At 51.3% G+C, this 14424-nt stretch overlaps 2 protein-coding genes across 2 annotated transcripts; both read right to left on the reverse strand.

The window, feature by feature from the left end:
* Positions 1–1522: 1522 nt before the first annotated feature.
* LOC116184312 (fibrinogen-like protein 1-like protein) lies at positions 1523–4738 on the reverse strand. Its single transcript, XM_077787640.1, has 4 exons — positions 4733–4738; positions 3841–3927; positions 2676–2832; positions 1523–2151 (listed from the first exon to the last, which is right to left on the reverse strand). Exons 1-4 carry the CDS (start codon positions 4736–4738, stop codon positions 1523–1525), a joined length of 879 nt encoding a protein of 292 aa, XP_077643766.1.
* Positions 4739–5446: 708 nt separating this feature from the next.
* Positions 5447–10135, reverse strand: SPACA6 (sperm acrosome associated 6). Its single transcript, XM_077787641.1, has 8 exons — positions 9967–10135; positions 9357–9431; positions 8946–9014; positions 8778–8801; positions 8614–8691; positions 8042–8145; positions 6554–6707; positions 5447–5550 (listed from the first exon to the last, which is right to left on the reverse strand). Exons 1-8 carry the CDS (start codon positions 10133–10135, stop codon positions 5447–5449), a joined length of 777 nt encoding a protein of 258 aa, XP_077643767.1.
* Between the last annotated feature and the right edge of the window lie 4289 nt (positions 10136–14424).

The following is a 14424-nucleotide window of genomic DNA, read 5'->3' on the forward strand; positions in this document are numbered from 1 at the left end:
TGCAGAGCTATGGCAGTGCATTGTTCCTGAGGAGTGTCGAGTCCTCAAGGAGCATTCTTTGGCAGCCTTGGAGGCACCTGCAGGTGGGCAGCACTGTTTCATGGGGAGATGGAGATATGAGGCTGCTGCTGGCTGAGAAAGGCTTCCCAGCTGGAGCTGGCCTGAGAGTAGCAATTCTGGACTAAGAGACATCTGCTGACTTAAAAAGGCATTGGTGCTCCAGCCTGGATGCACAGCCTGACAGCAGGTGAGAGGCTGGACAAAGGCTTGGGGCTCCTGGTAAACAGCATTCCACCCAGCAGCCAGCCCTGAGTGATGCTGAGCTGCATTCCTGGGTCTATTCCAAAAATAGTTGCACTTGATGGGTCCCTTGTGGGTCCCTTTCAGTTCAGAATATTCTGTGAATCTATGAGTGCAGCCAGTGAGACATTTGCTCTGTTCAGCACTGCTAGACAACCGTGCAACAGTCAAACATCCTCCCTCTGCTCAGCATCAGAGAGCACACCACGGGTACCGTGTCCACTGCTGAGCTGTCTAGTGCACAAGGTTATCACCACACCAGAGCATACAGACCCAAGCTCATCCAGAATCTTTAAATTCTGGGATCCCTGCCATGTCAGGCTGTGTCAACTCTCACACCATCCCAGACAGACCAGCCACATGGTGCTGCGTGGCCCTGCAGTCCTGTGTTCCTTTCCAGTCTCCCAGGTCCCTCCCAGCATCCACAAGGTTAATGAGGCAGGATGACATTGGCCTGTCTTTCCATGGCTGGCAGGGTTCAAGTGACCTGATGCTTCCTTTGCACCCTCTGCTTGCTGTTGGCTGTGTCATGCTGCATTCCCTTTTTGGAAGATCCCCACCTTGGAATGCAACCCTCTTCTTTAAGTGAAAGTTTTGTCTCTAATTCCTCACTTGAGTTGTATGAAAAAATTTTCCTTTGAAAACTTTTTCTTACAGAAGCCTCAGGTGTGCTTCTGGCAGGAAACAAGTATCAGTTGCAAGGAGTTCCCAAATAAATGAAGGACACTGCAGGTCTGAAAGTGATTTTATTCTGCAGGATGTGTTGTGGACATGGCCTGCCCTGGGGTCAATATAGCTTAGGTCAGGTTAGCTGGTGATGGTGGATGTTCTTCTGCTGAAAACATCTCTACCCACAAAGCAAAAAGAGAGTAAGACCATGCTGATCAGGAGGGTTTTAGGCTTCTGAGCACAGAGTTCTCTCTGAAGGAACATGCTTGGATACTGCAGTGTTTATAGAGATTCTAATAATTCTAATAATAATATTCTAATAATATTCCCCCCCCCCAAATAATATTTTAATAATATCCCCCCCAAAACCCACCACAGGTGTATGGCCAGAGACAGAGCCAGGAGCTTTGCTACTTTTCAGGACAGGGAAAACAAAGCAGTTCTTGATAGAGAGGAACAACCCTATTCACCCCCAAGGCCTCATCATCAAACAGGCCCCAGCAGGGCACTGGCCTGGCCACGTGCCACAAGGGGACAGGAGGGGGAAGGAGTTTTAGGGGTATGGAGTTGGTTTGATGAGGATGGCCGAGGCTCTGCAGTTCCCCTTGCACAGCTTGCCCCATGTCAGACCCCCCTTGACGTTCAGCTGCACCGAGTAACAGGCTGAGTACCACCAGCCACCCCCATAGCGTGAGGCACAGTTCCCTCTGTACGTATCCTGATCCCGATCCTTTGTGGAGAACTTCATGTTGTTGTGCACTTTCCTGGGATTGTCTGAATCCATGGCATCCTCTGCTGTCCCTGAGTGTGCTCCCAGCCTCAGCCGGTAGCCCTGGGACTCATCATCCAGGCTGAACAGGTTGTAGTCTGCGAACCTCATGTTGTTTGCAGCATCCCAGATGACAAACCTGACCTGGTAGATCTTCTGCCTGGTGATCTGGTGGATGTACTCGGTGCCCAGCCAGAACTCAGTGTGCACGTTCCCGAAGCCGTGCTTGTAGGTGCTCCAGGACTCGGCCCAGGTGATGTCCGTGTCCCGCCGGTTCCTCTGGATGATGGTCCAGCTGCTGCCTGCCCCGCTCATCTCGCATGACACCATGATGGGGTGCAGGCCCATGGGCTGGATGATGTACACACCGCTGGGGCTGCCAGCTGGAACCTCGCTGCAGTCCCTGGGCCAAGCTGGGGCAGGACACAGGGGGATAGAGCAAAAGCCTGGGCATCAGGACAAGACCTTGGGCACGAGGGAGATTCATCTGGCCAGGGCACATGGGGGATAACCAGCTCTCCCAGCCCAGAGAGGTCTGGAGGTGAGAGGGGATTGGCCTCAAACCTCTGTTCCTTTTCTGTAGGGAAAACCAACAGGAGTCAGCCCCACTGAAAGGCCCCAGACTGACTGAGCTATGCTGGTATCAGTCCAAGAGACTGAATACAGCTCCTGAAAAAGGGGCTGTGCTACTACAGAACTAGCCCCTGCCTGTGACTAAGGGAATGGGGAAAAATGATCCCTTCATGCACAGAGCCACCCTTCCCAGCCTGCACAGTGCACACACACACACACACACACACACACACACACACACACACACACAGACATCCTCCATCCTGGAGCACGGCCAGGGCGAGGGACAGCACACGGACCTGCCCTACCCAGAGCTGGCTGAACATGTGCACACAATACCAGATGCCCACAGGATGCTACTTACTGGTTCTCTTCAGAACACTTGATGAAGTGTTGGAAGGAGATTTCTTGAAGGTGTTTAGGCTCTGTGTGTGCACAGCCAAGATGAGCAGGGAAGCAAGAAGCAGAAGACACTGAGCTGGTAGAAAGGGACAAGAAGAAAAGAAGAAATGTGACCGTCTCTCCCATGGCACCAGAAGCAGTTACTGGGAGCCTGTGAGCTGCAGGAGGGCACTGAGTGTGCTGGGCAGCATCAGGCTGCTTCCTGCAAACTGCAAAGCTGCCAAAGGGGTCGACAGCCTGCCCTTTTCCCCTTGATCTGCGGTGGGCACGTCAAACACGGGGTAGTTTTGGGCAGAGCAAAGCAGCCAACAACTGCCTGAGCCAAGTTTCACTCCTGGTCCCTGGAGCAGGAGCCTGGCTGGGTGGGCCAGAAGACTGGGCAGGAGCAGCTGGTGCTCAGAGGTGGCAAGTGCCCCTAAAGGGCACCGGTGCCACTGCTCCCGTCAGTGTGCAAGAATCAGAGCATGGAGCCTGGCTGAACTGCCCCACCTTTGCTCTCCCCGTTGCTGGCAAGGAGCACCCACTTCCCAGCCCTGTACTCACCCATTGCTCCCTGTGGAAATGCCCTCTGGAGCGCAGAGCTCTGCAGTACCCGTCACACAGAGGGATTTGTAGTGCCCTCTGTGCTGGGCGGGCTAAGTGGGTCCTACCTCCCTTTTCTGCTGGAACAGATCAGGTTGGTTCCCTTTGTGCCTGCAGAAAACACCAGCTGAGGTGGAGGTGCCTGTGGTTCTGGACTGCAAAGAAAAGAATTCCCGTGCCAGCAAGAATCCTTGGAATGGTCTCTTCTGTGAGTGCTTAGTGACTTGGATGGAATTTTCCTGGGGAACAGCATATTTGCAAACTTTGAAGAGTATTGCTCAGCAAACACTTGAATGCCACAGCCACCAGCCAGGTGGAGAGCAAACACAGGTCTGTGCCTGCCTCCCACCACTGCAGCTGGTGCTGCCAGGTCAAGGGGCCCTTGTTTAATCTGCTCCAGTCCAGCCCAGCCTGGCTTTGGGTGGGGCAGCAGAGCAGCCCCAGGACTTTCAGAGAAGGGAATGGCTGTGGGGCAGTGTTTGAAGCAGCTGGTGCATTCTGGGGTGCGTGACACAGGCAGAGGGTTGTGCTGGAGGGGTCTGTACCTGGGGCAAGCAGGAGAAGTCATGACTCCCCAGTGAGACACAGTCCTGATCTGCCAGGAAGCAGCTGAAGGGCCTGAGGAAAGGTTTCTGTGAGGCAGGTGAGACAGTTGTGGCGTCTGAGCACTGGGTGTGGGAGTGGCCATGCAGGAGGAGAAGAAAGCATCTGCCCAGGAATGGGGTGAAAACGGGTGGATGGAGGGCAGCAACGGGGATCTGAGCATGTACAGAGGGGATCTAAGAATACTTGGAGGAAAAACAGAGGGGATTGAGCATGCACAGGGGTGGTGAGGGATATCATGGTGGAACCCATTGGAACTGAGCACCCACAGAAGGGGCACTGGGATTCTGAGCATCGATGGAGGTCAGCAGAGGGAATCTGAAGGTACCTGTTGTGAAAAAGAGGGATGTGAGCTTGCCCAGGGATAAAAAGTCAGCACTAAAGAGATGCTGAAAGGACCAAATGAGATCTGAGTACTCGAGGAGGGGAACAGATGAGATCTGGGGGCACACAGAGGGAAATTGAAGGCACAAGAGTGTACAAGGGGAAAAATGGCAAGGATCTGTTTGTGAAAGGAGAACAGAGGGGTTCTAAGAGAGCACAACGAGGGGAATGAAGAAGATATGAAAGCAGCTGGATAGGAATGGAGTGGATCTGAGAGTGGTTGGAAGTGAAGCGAATGAGTAAGAGGGGATCCAAAGAAGCACCCAGAGTGAACAGAGGGAATTTGGAAACAGGCAAAGGTAGAATAGTTTGGTTATAAGGCACTCAGAAAGGATGGCAGGGATAGGCAGTGCACAAAAGTAGAAGATCTGATACAATATCTGGCACGATAAATCTGGCTGTGTTCAATGGGAACTTGTGAGATCACAGATTCCTCATAGTGCAATTTACCAGCATGGTCCAGCTGAATAAGAACTTACACAATCCAGGTTCACAAATAGTGTGGTTTAGGGAAGGAACAGGAAAACAGATTCAGGATGTTGGTGATAAATGCACTATGGAGTGTTAATATGCATTATGACAGAAGGGATAGTAACAGGGATATATTAGATAGAAATTAGTTATATACACATAACTATTCCCAATGCAGCTGGAGGTGTGAAGCTCAACCAGAGGCATCCCTTCAGGGGAGAGACTGTCCATCTGCTGATCTCAACCAAGCAGAGATGCTTTCCCCTCCTCTTTTTGAGACCCCACTTTGATACCATAATTTTTGGCCAGCTTTGCTCCAGACATTGTTCTAATGTTGGCCCTTGCTGGAGTCAGGGGCAGCCAAGGGACCCCTCCCTTGTGTTTCTCAACCACTCCTATTGATTCTTGACCAATTTAAAGCAGCTCTAAAGCAAGTCTGCCAAGTTACTACCCTCCTGCCCCACCCTGCACCACCACCACCACTGAGAGCTCTGCAGCTGCAGCTGCAGCTGGAATGCCCATCTAGGGAAAGGAAATGCTGCCCAGTACCCAGTTTTAATGTCTACAATCCCAAGAACCCAGTATTTCTATCACAAGCATAATCCAGGTTTTCGGAACTCTGTATTTCTGTTTTAAGACTAGCACAAGAAAAGCGATTGCAGAAATTTTGGTCCTCTGGGGTGGATCCATGTGCTACAGTCCCCTAGAGTGAATCCAGGGATCTGGAATCCTCTTGGGCACCCTTTTGTCCACGTCTGCGGCATGTATGACGGACACAGAGGCATTGCCAGCTGGCCCTGGGAGACAGAAGGAGGAATAGAGAAAGGGGGGCAGAGAGGACACCCTATTCCCATGAAGGTGTATGTGGGGAGGACAGGGACACATGAGGCATTTGGAGGCCTCAAGGGGCAGCTGGGGGCTTCTCAGAGCAACTGATGGGCCTAAGGGTGAAGCTATGGTATCCTGGGGGCAACTGGGGTAACTGACTGTAACTGGTACCCCCAACAGGACAGCGAGGGTTCTAGGGAAAACAGGGGGAAATTGTAGGGTTTCAGGGGCAATTAGGGAATCTGGGGATAGTAAAGGCAGCCTGGAGTGATACTGGATGCAAGGGGGAGATCCTGAAATGGGCCAGAGGGCAAAGGGATCCTAGGAGACTTGGAGGGTCCTGTGAATTTAGGAGTGCTGGCAGTCTTTGGCCTGCCCTTAGATACCTGGGTCCCCTTGTATTTGCAGGGAATCCAAAGGGGCTGAGAATCCAGAGAGGTTAGGGAGCCCTATGCTGCTCTGAGAAGAGCTCCAGAAGCATGGGGATTTTTATAGCACAGTTCACCAGGTCAGGAGTACTCACATCAGCAGCAGGATGAATGCCATGGAGCCAAGACCCACAGCCAGCCCTACAGTTGGTATGTGGGGCAGGGGGGTCTTGTCATCCCAGTGCAGCACAGTGCTGAACGCAGCCTGGAGTCCTTTCTCTTCCTCCACGCTTCCCTCTGATACTGTGGGGACCCAGGCCCCTCAGGTCACGGGGCCATGCACAGGGACCAGCTATCCCTGCAGCTCCTGCTCCAGCCACAGACCTGCTGTCCCCAGTGACTCAGGCATCTGGGGCTCCCTGCTCCGCCCCACATGCTCCCAGGGGACTCAGGCACCAGGGAACACATGCTCTAATCCACCTGTCCACCATGAACCAGGCGTCCTGGCACCTGCTCACGCCCTTCCCGTGGAGCCAGGTGTCCCAGGTCCTGCTCTGCTCCGCACTGCTCCCTGCCCCTGGGGCACTCGGGTGTCTGGGCTCACCGTTGAGGTAGAAGAACTTGCGGACAATGGGCTTGGAATGTTCCCCGAGGCGACACGCAATGGTTCCTGGAGCGGGTTCCTCAATGGTCAGACTGAAGGGCTTCTCTGGATTCCCCTTCAGCTCCTTGAACAGGGCCATGTTCTGTGTGCGCAGCTGGGGCACAGGGGGGACACCTCAGCACGGCCCAGACCGCCGGGCACACGGAACCGCGCGGGCACACAGAGGCACCTCGTCCTGCACGTCCCCTTCGTGCTCCTTGTACTCCTGCCTGGTGCAGGGGCGCACACCTCCCATCCCACACGCAGGGATGCAACCAGGGTGTACAAACAGATTTCCTCCCTGTGACAGTGGTGAGGGTGAAGCAGAGCACCTCATCCCCTCAAGAGCTTATCTGCTGTTTGCTAGCCAGTCAGGTAATTCAAACAGGACAATCTGTCTTGTAATGAGTTCTTTTTGCACCGCTGGGTTAGCACCGGTCTGGCATCTCCCAACTGCCAATAAACATCTTAATGTTGAAGTGAGGTGTGGAAGGTAAGCTGGATTTCTGAGTGACAGCAGGTCACTTTACAACTACAAAAGTAGAAAGCTTCTATGGATCTTCCTGGAAATGTGTGGAGTTTCTCCAGTGAATAGGGACACCTATTTCCTAGTTAATCCCCCAGGGGTTGAGTGAAGGAATCTGTGTATATTATTGTCATTACATTTGGCTCCTATTCAATACTATTTCTTTTGCTAGCTTTAATATAGATACCTTGATATAGTGCACTGTTCTATGCTATGCTGTAATCTACTAGTAGTTCTTTTAGTTTTATAATGTGTAGTAAGTAATTTGGTTAAGATATTTAATCTGTTTTGCCTGTTCATTTGTTTGTTAAATAATTCCTTCTTATAAATGGATCTGATTTGCCATCATTAGGACTTTTGGGCCAAAATAATTCCAAAATGAAGATTTAAACTGTTGCCAAATTCTGAGGCTAAGGAAGGATTTACCTTCATCTGAACCCATCTCTCTGAAAGAGTTGAAATACAGAAAGGAATCCTTTCTGGCCCTCAGACTCAGCAGCGGGGCTTGTTTAATAAACATTGTTTGAAGCTTCCACTCAGTCCACAACACCCTGGCACAGGTTGCACAGGTACGATGTGGCTGCCCCATCCCTGGAAGCATCCAAGGCCAGGTTGGCTGGGGCTTGAAGCAGCCTGGTCTGGTGGAAGGTGTCCACACCTTCCAGGGGATTGGAATAACATGAGATCTAAGGTCCTTTTCAACCCAAACCATCCTGTGATTTTATGATGCTACACATGCACACATGGATCAACAAACACACATCTGCCTGCTGCTCGTGTGCACCCATCACATGGGCAAGCATCCTGTGTGTCCTTACACAGCTGCTAGCTCCAGCACAGACAGCTGCTGTGGTAGCAGTCACTACACCTGCAAGAGCCCCCTGAGAGTGGCTCCCACCCTTGCAGGACCATGTGTGACTCACATTTGGGGCAAACATCCAGGTGACAGGCAGGCCGGCGGGGATGTGGAAAGGCACATTGCAGTGCAGCACAATGGTTTCATCTGTGTAGGTCCACAGGTCCTGCACTGGAGCATTGACAGGCTCATGAGCTCCCATCTGCACATGCACTCACAGACATGATGGTGCTCCTGTGCTGCCTGCAGGCATGGGCAGATGTACACTTGGGCAGGTGCACTGGGGCTGGGACCATGGGTTAAAAACATGGGGAGTCCACAGAGATTTCTCTGGTGAAATCCTGTCCTTTGGATCAGCTTTGCTCACTATAATCTCATTATAATACTGAACACACCTCCATCCCAAAAGCTACCTGCCCCCAATGTATGGCCACCTTTGCTGAGCACACATTCTGCGTTTTTCTAGCCTAGACCTTTAAAAGCATTTAGACCACTTGATCTCAATCAATACCAGAAGTGTGACTGGAGTCACTCAAGTGCCACCAAACATAAAAAATAGCACAAAAATAACCTAAGAATGGGAGGAAGTTGAGGAAGATTTCCTTACACTTAACACAATAGCCTCTCATGGCCCCATACCTGGGCAGTCCAGGGTAAACTGACAGTCCACAAAGCGGCAGGTGGCACACTGGAAGACACGGGCAGCTGGCTGGAATCCTGGGAAAGAGAGACTTGGTGATTCCAGGGAAATGGGAGATGTACTAGGAGACAGGGGAGGGCAAGACAGAGGGATGGGCACTCACCACAGGGTGGGATGCAGGCTGGGACTGGTGGGGAGGAAGCAGCATCAGACTGGGCATCACTGGGGACCCACATCCTTGTAATGAGCTGTCAGGATTCAGCTCTTGCCCAGCCCAGATGGGGTCCCTGGGAGTTTCTCTAGGACAGGGGTTCCCAGGGTGGCCCCATACCTTTCTCCAGCTGGCTCAGCTTTGCCCAGATTGTGTTGACAGCTTCTTGCAGAGACTTGTTCAGAGGCTCTGGTGTGTCCCAAATGTCCAGGTAAGACAATGTGCCCTCCCCCTGGTCCCTATAAACCTTTCCCAGACCTCACAAATGCCTTATACAACTCACTTTGACTCCATATATCCCCTCCTGAAGTCAGATATATTCCCAAATCCCCTCAAACTCCCCAAGAAGCTGTATACCTTGAAACCCATATGCCCTCAGGATTCCCCAAATATCCCTTTACAACTCCCAGACATTCATATATCCTCTATTTCACCTCCACCTCATCCCCCTTCAAGGCCTCCACATCCCACCCCCCTTGCCCCATGTTTCATGTCCCATGTCCTGTGTGTCACATCCCTCAGTGTGCTCACTCTTTTCCCTTTGGTCCTCTAGGGAATACATTGCATCCATGACGATCTCCCGGAGTTCCTCACGCTGTCCTGACCCTGGAACCAGTACAGGGATACAAGAACCAGTACAGGGTTAGAGTTGGAGTTTCTGGGATGGGAAGGTCCAGTAAAGTCTGGAGGTTTTTGGGGTTTCCTGAAGTTCTGAATAAGACTTAAAGAATACTGGGAAAGGTCAGGTGTCCCTGTGAATTCCTAAGGTCCTAGGTAGGGCCAAGGGGTCCCCAGTGTTCCTTGGTCATGGTTGGGTGATTCTCAGGGTTCCAGACAGGTTTGAGATTCCCAAAGGTTCCTGGGGGCCAAACCAGGACCAAGAAGACCTTGGCATGTTTGTGAGTCCCAAGGATGGAGTCCCAGGGTGGGTTCCTAGGGTTCCCAATTTCCTGGGATCCTGCTTAATGTCAGTGTGAGGGCCTTGGCTGAAATGGGAAACCCCAGAGGGCTCTGGATGCTGTTCAGGGTGGGGATCCCCTTTGGGATGGATGCCCCTGGTGGAAAGTAGGGACCAGTCAGGACAGAGGTTCTCGGGCAGGATCCCTGTTGGGTTTGGTGTCCCTAGGGACTCATGACATACCTACAGTGACGGAAGCAAGTGGTTTAGCAGCCTCAACAAGGGCCTCATGGCATTTTTTATGTCTGGGATGATTGACAAATGTCCCAGTAATGTCACGGCAAAGCCGTGCCCGCTGAATGGGGGGCCCGAAGCAGAGCAGGCAGGGGTTAACCTCAGGGAGGCAGGACATCAGGACCCACAGCCACAAGCCAGGGTTTCTAGAATGCCAGGGGACTAATACCAGCATCAGGGTCAAAAACCACCACTCCATGAGCCCAAATCTAGCACCCAATGCCTGAGTTCCCTGGACAAAGGCAGGGTTCCAAGGTGGAACCTGGGCACCTGGGTCGCCAGGGAACCAGATAAAGTGGGTGGCCTCACTCTAGCCAGCCACACTGACCTCACACCAGCCAAAGGTGTGGGCAGAACCCAGCAAGGAATGTGTAAGCCTCAAGTTTGAACAGGAAGAACTGAGCCAGCCCAAGGTTACAGCAGCCAAACATGACTGGGACTGTCCAGGACACAGTGTTTGTATGTGTGCCTTGAGGAGATTCTTCTGCCTCTCTTCTATATGGTACTCTTGAATAGAGGAATGCACACCTGGTGTATTAGATTGTTCTGCTCTCCAAAACAGAGAGGGAGAGAGAAAGTACAAAATATTATCATTAACTACAAAGCAAAAGACTCAGAAAGCAGCTGTTGATTTTAGAGGGACAAGAGTTCCTGCTGAAGGAAGTAACACATGAAAGTGTGGAGGAATGTGTGCTGTGACCGGAGAAAGGACACTGCAGGGATGCTTCTCACAATCATGTGTAGCAATAAAATCTTGCTGAAAGCATAGCAAATTTTGCAAAAGTGGCATTTAATGAACAGTCAGTGGTACTGAGAGCTCAGTAACAAATCCAGGTGGCCCAAGGTAATTATGGGGCTTTGCGGACACCTAAAGTAGAACGTATAATAAATGCTTATGGGTAATACATAAATAAATGCCCAGGATAATAAATGCTTTTACCATCTGGAGCCATGCCTGCACTTTGGTGGAGTTCTCCCCTGTGAATCCATGGCTGTTGTTGGGCTTCACAATAAATAATTGCCTGATTTTGAATAGTTGTTATGTTTTATTGTGAATTTTGGTGACAGGTACACCACCACCATTCTCCATTCTGGAGCAGGGCCAGGGCGAGGGACAGTGCATGGTCCTGTCCTACCCAGAGCTGGCTAAGTACTGTACATGTGCACACAACACCCGAGATCCATGGGATGCTGCTTGTCATCTCCTGTCATCTCCCTTCAAATCACTCTCTGCATCACCAGAGAGAAATTTCTTGAAAGTGTTTAGAGTTTCCACAGAGCAACCTGGCATGACCAAGATGAGCAGGGAAGCAAGAAGCAGAAGACACTGAGCTGGTAGAAAGGGACAAGAAGAAAAGAAGAAATGTGACCGTCTCTCCCATGGCACCAGAAGCAGTTACCGGGAGCCTGTGAGCTGCAGGAGGGCACTGAGTGTGCTGGGCAGCATCAGGCTGCTCCCTGCAAACTGCAAAGCTGCCAAAGGGGTCGACAACCTGCCCTTTTCCCCTTGATCTGCGGTGGGCACGTCAAACACGGGGTAGTTTTGGGCAGAGCAAAGCAGCCAACAACTGCCTGAGCCAAGTTTCACTCCTGGTCCCTGGAGCAGGAGCCTGGCTGGGTGGGCCAGAAGACTGGGCAGGAGCAGCTGGTGCTCAGAGGTGGCAAGTGCCCCTAAAGGGCACCGGTGCCACTGCTCCCGTCAGTGTGCAAGAACCAGAGCATGGAGCCTCTCCCTCTGGCTGAGCTGCCCCACCTTTGCTCTCCCCGTTGCTGGCAAGGAGCACCCACTTCCCAGCCCTATAATCACCCATTGCTCCCTGTGGAAATGCCCTCTGGAGCGCAGAGCTCTGCAGTACCCGTCACACAGAGGGATTTGTAGTGCCCTCTGCGTTGGGCGGGCTGAGTGGGTTCTTTGAATGAACTTCATCATGTCCTTCTTTCACCCACACAGAAGACAACATCCACAGCCAGGATCTCCAGCTGGAATGGAGCCTCCAGTGAAAAAAGTGAAGAAGGCAGAGAAGCCAGTTTAATTCATGTTCTCCATTCTTCAGTCATGTTCTGTATAAAGGTTCTCAATTATTTGTTCTTTTCTTGTTCTACCTTCCTATTCTTATGTCATTGTTCTTTATTCGTCATTCTTATTTCATGTTCATAATTGACTGTTCACTTATTGTTGTCAGTTCTTCACTGTTCTTATTTCATCTTCCAGCAATCTCTTGCAAGATATATTTGGACAATAAATAGCACAACATTGAAAGGAACTTACTTTGATATACCTTTCCCTAGATGTCCTGCTTATTACAACCCTTGCCATGTCACTGGAAATTAACTTCATGGTCACTACTGCAGACAGCTGCCTTTGACACTGTTTTTTTTTCTCATAAAGTATGCAATAAAAAGCTCAAGAAATTAGGGATAAGAAAAAATCTTGAAAGTGAAAGAAAACAAACCAAGGCAATAGTGATTAAAGACATTAAGAAGATGTGCCAGAGAAAAGTTGCAGGAGCCTCCCATATTTAAATGTTTGACAAAGAAAGAGGAGAAGGTGGCTGACAAAGTTAGGATGAAGGAAATAAATGTCCTTTCCATGTTGTCAGGTTTCCCAATGCTTGAAAGCAGATTTGAGGGTTCTCTATGGTTTATTCCTTCCGCTGGCTCATAAGTCAGCTCTGTATCACTTCACCCAAATGTTACTGCTGTAGAGCCATGAAAAAGGAAGGACTAGGGGTGAACAGCGCATGTTTTGGAAAGGGGCAGATGTGGGTGGATGGCAGGTGTTGAAGGGAAGAACTTGGTTTGTCTTCCCACACAGTCTTGGGGGCAATGGCAGCAGAAAATATTTTATTGTCTTCTTTATGGACCATCAAGCTGACATAAAATCTGACTTGGAGGAAATTCTACAAAGGCTTCACCCAGGCAGACTCTTTGCCCTGAACTCCAAAGGAGAAAGGAGTCTACGTCCCAACAACTATAAAGCTCAGCGGAGGGCTCAGGGGGTTCCTCCTGCACCTCCGGCATGAGGAACAGCACCACACTGCTTCCCTGGCAAAGGCTGATCCCAGTGGATGCTTCCAACCAGGTCCTGGTTTTGCTGTGCCAAACCAGCGAGTGGCCACATCTGAAACCCAGGTGGAAGCAGCAGGTTGGTGATTCTCTCAGAGGGACTGAGCTCTGTGGGGCTGCTGGCCCTTACCCAAGCTTCTGCCCAGGAGCTGCTTGGGGGATCCCTCTCTTGGTGAGGAAACATAAATGGACCCTTTGGGCTTCATCTGGGCGTTGTGGTTGTTGCGGTGCCCAGCCCGTGGTCACTCCCACTGACAGTTCACTGCACAGCAAAGCCAGGCTTAGTGCCTGCTCCACAGTGCAGGAAGAAACTAAGAACATGAGATGCCCCAGATGGGACACTGACACAGCAGATGAACAACTGTCTGAGCTGTAACTCAAGTCTTAAACGGATTAAAAGAAAAATAGTGAGGCCTCTCCTGTCCTGCGAGACTTTAAAGCGCTATTCAGTCACTAAATGGCTCGAAATGGTCTAGAGAGGGACTTGGCATAAGGGCCATGAACAACAGAACACGGGGAATGGCTTCACACTGTGAGACAGCAGGGTTAGATTGGGAATTGGAAAGAAAATCTTCCTGCGAGGGTCATGATGCCTTGGCACAGGTTGCCCAAAGAAACTGTGTCTGCCCCATTCCTGAAAGTGTCCAGGGTCAGGAGGGATGGAAACTGGAACAACCTGTTCCTGCCCATGGCAGGGGATTGGAAAGAGAAGATTTTTGAGGTCCCTTCCAGCCCAAGCCATTCCATGACTCTATGACTTCATGAGTCTGAGAACCAGTAGCTCCCAGGGGTGAGTTGTGCTGCCTGGCAACGGGAATTGTAATGAAAAGGGGCAGGAGCAGAGCAGGCTCCAGTCCTCTGAAGGACACGGAAGGAGGAAGGAGCCCGTTGGCTACTCATCCTTTTTAATATTGCTTTTGCTTACCCCTGACAGACCCAGCTGGGCAGGAAGGCTTGTGACCCACCAGGGACTGACTGTGTGCAGACATGGCAGCATCCCTGGACACACTCAGCCTCTCCCAGATGCTGGATCTCGCCATCGGGACGCCCCAGAAGGGGATCATTCACTTTGCAGCCATGCGAAAACTGCTGCAGGCCGTGCTGGAGCACCTGGATGTGCAGTACCTCACCAGCCAGGAGCCCTGGCCGGGCCAGCTGAGTGGCCCCTCACTGGCTGATGTGGCCACTGACATGGAAAAAATGAAGAAAGAGATGGAAGATTACAAGAAACACATGTCCAAGGTAGAGGCTCTTCCCAGCCCCCGGGGCACTCGCCCAGCAGACAGCCCCTCCCCGCTTCCTCAGACAGCGCTGCTTGGCACTGCCCTCACTGCCATGGCA

This window comes from Lonchura striata, chromosome 20, assembly GCF_046129695.1.
Source record: "Lonchura striata isolate bLonStr1 chromosome 20, bLonStr1.mat, whole genome shotgun sequence".
NCBI classification, from domain to species: Eukaryota; Metazoa; Chordata; class Aves; order Passeriformes; family Estrildidae; genus Lonchura; species Lonchura striata.

Excerpts from the sequence above, each read along its gene's own strand:
- SPACA6 (XM_077787641.1), bottom strand. The coding sequence starts at position 10,135 with ATGTCCTGCCTCCCTGAGGTTAACCCCTGCCTGCTCTGCTTCGGGCCC. Across the intron at positions 8,692-8,777 it reads AGCCTGCATCCCACCCTGTG|GATTCCAGCCAGCTGCCCGT; the intron begins GTGAGTGCCCAT and ends TCTCTTTCCCAG. Across the intron at positions 5,551-6,553 it reads CAAGTTCTTCTACCTCAACG|GGCCAGCTGGCAATGCCTCT; the intron begins GTGAGCCCAGAC and ends TCTGTCTCCCAG.
- LOC116184312 (XM_077787640.1), bottom strand. Across the intron at positions 2,833-3,840 it reads ACTTCTCCTGCTTGCCCCAG|AGACGGTCACATTTCTTCTT; the intron begins GTACAGACCCCT and ends GTGCCATGGGAG. Across the intron at positions 2,152-2,675 it reads AAGTGTTCTGAAGAGAACCA|CTTGGCCCAGGGACTGCAGC; the intron begins GTAAGTAGCATC and ends GTCCTGCCCCAG.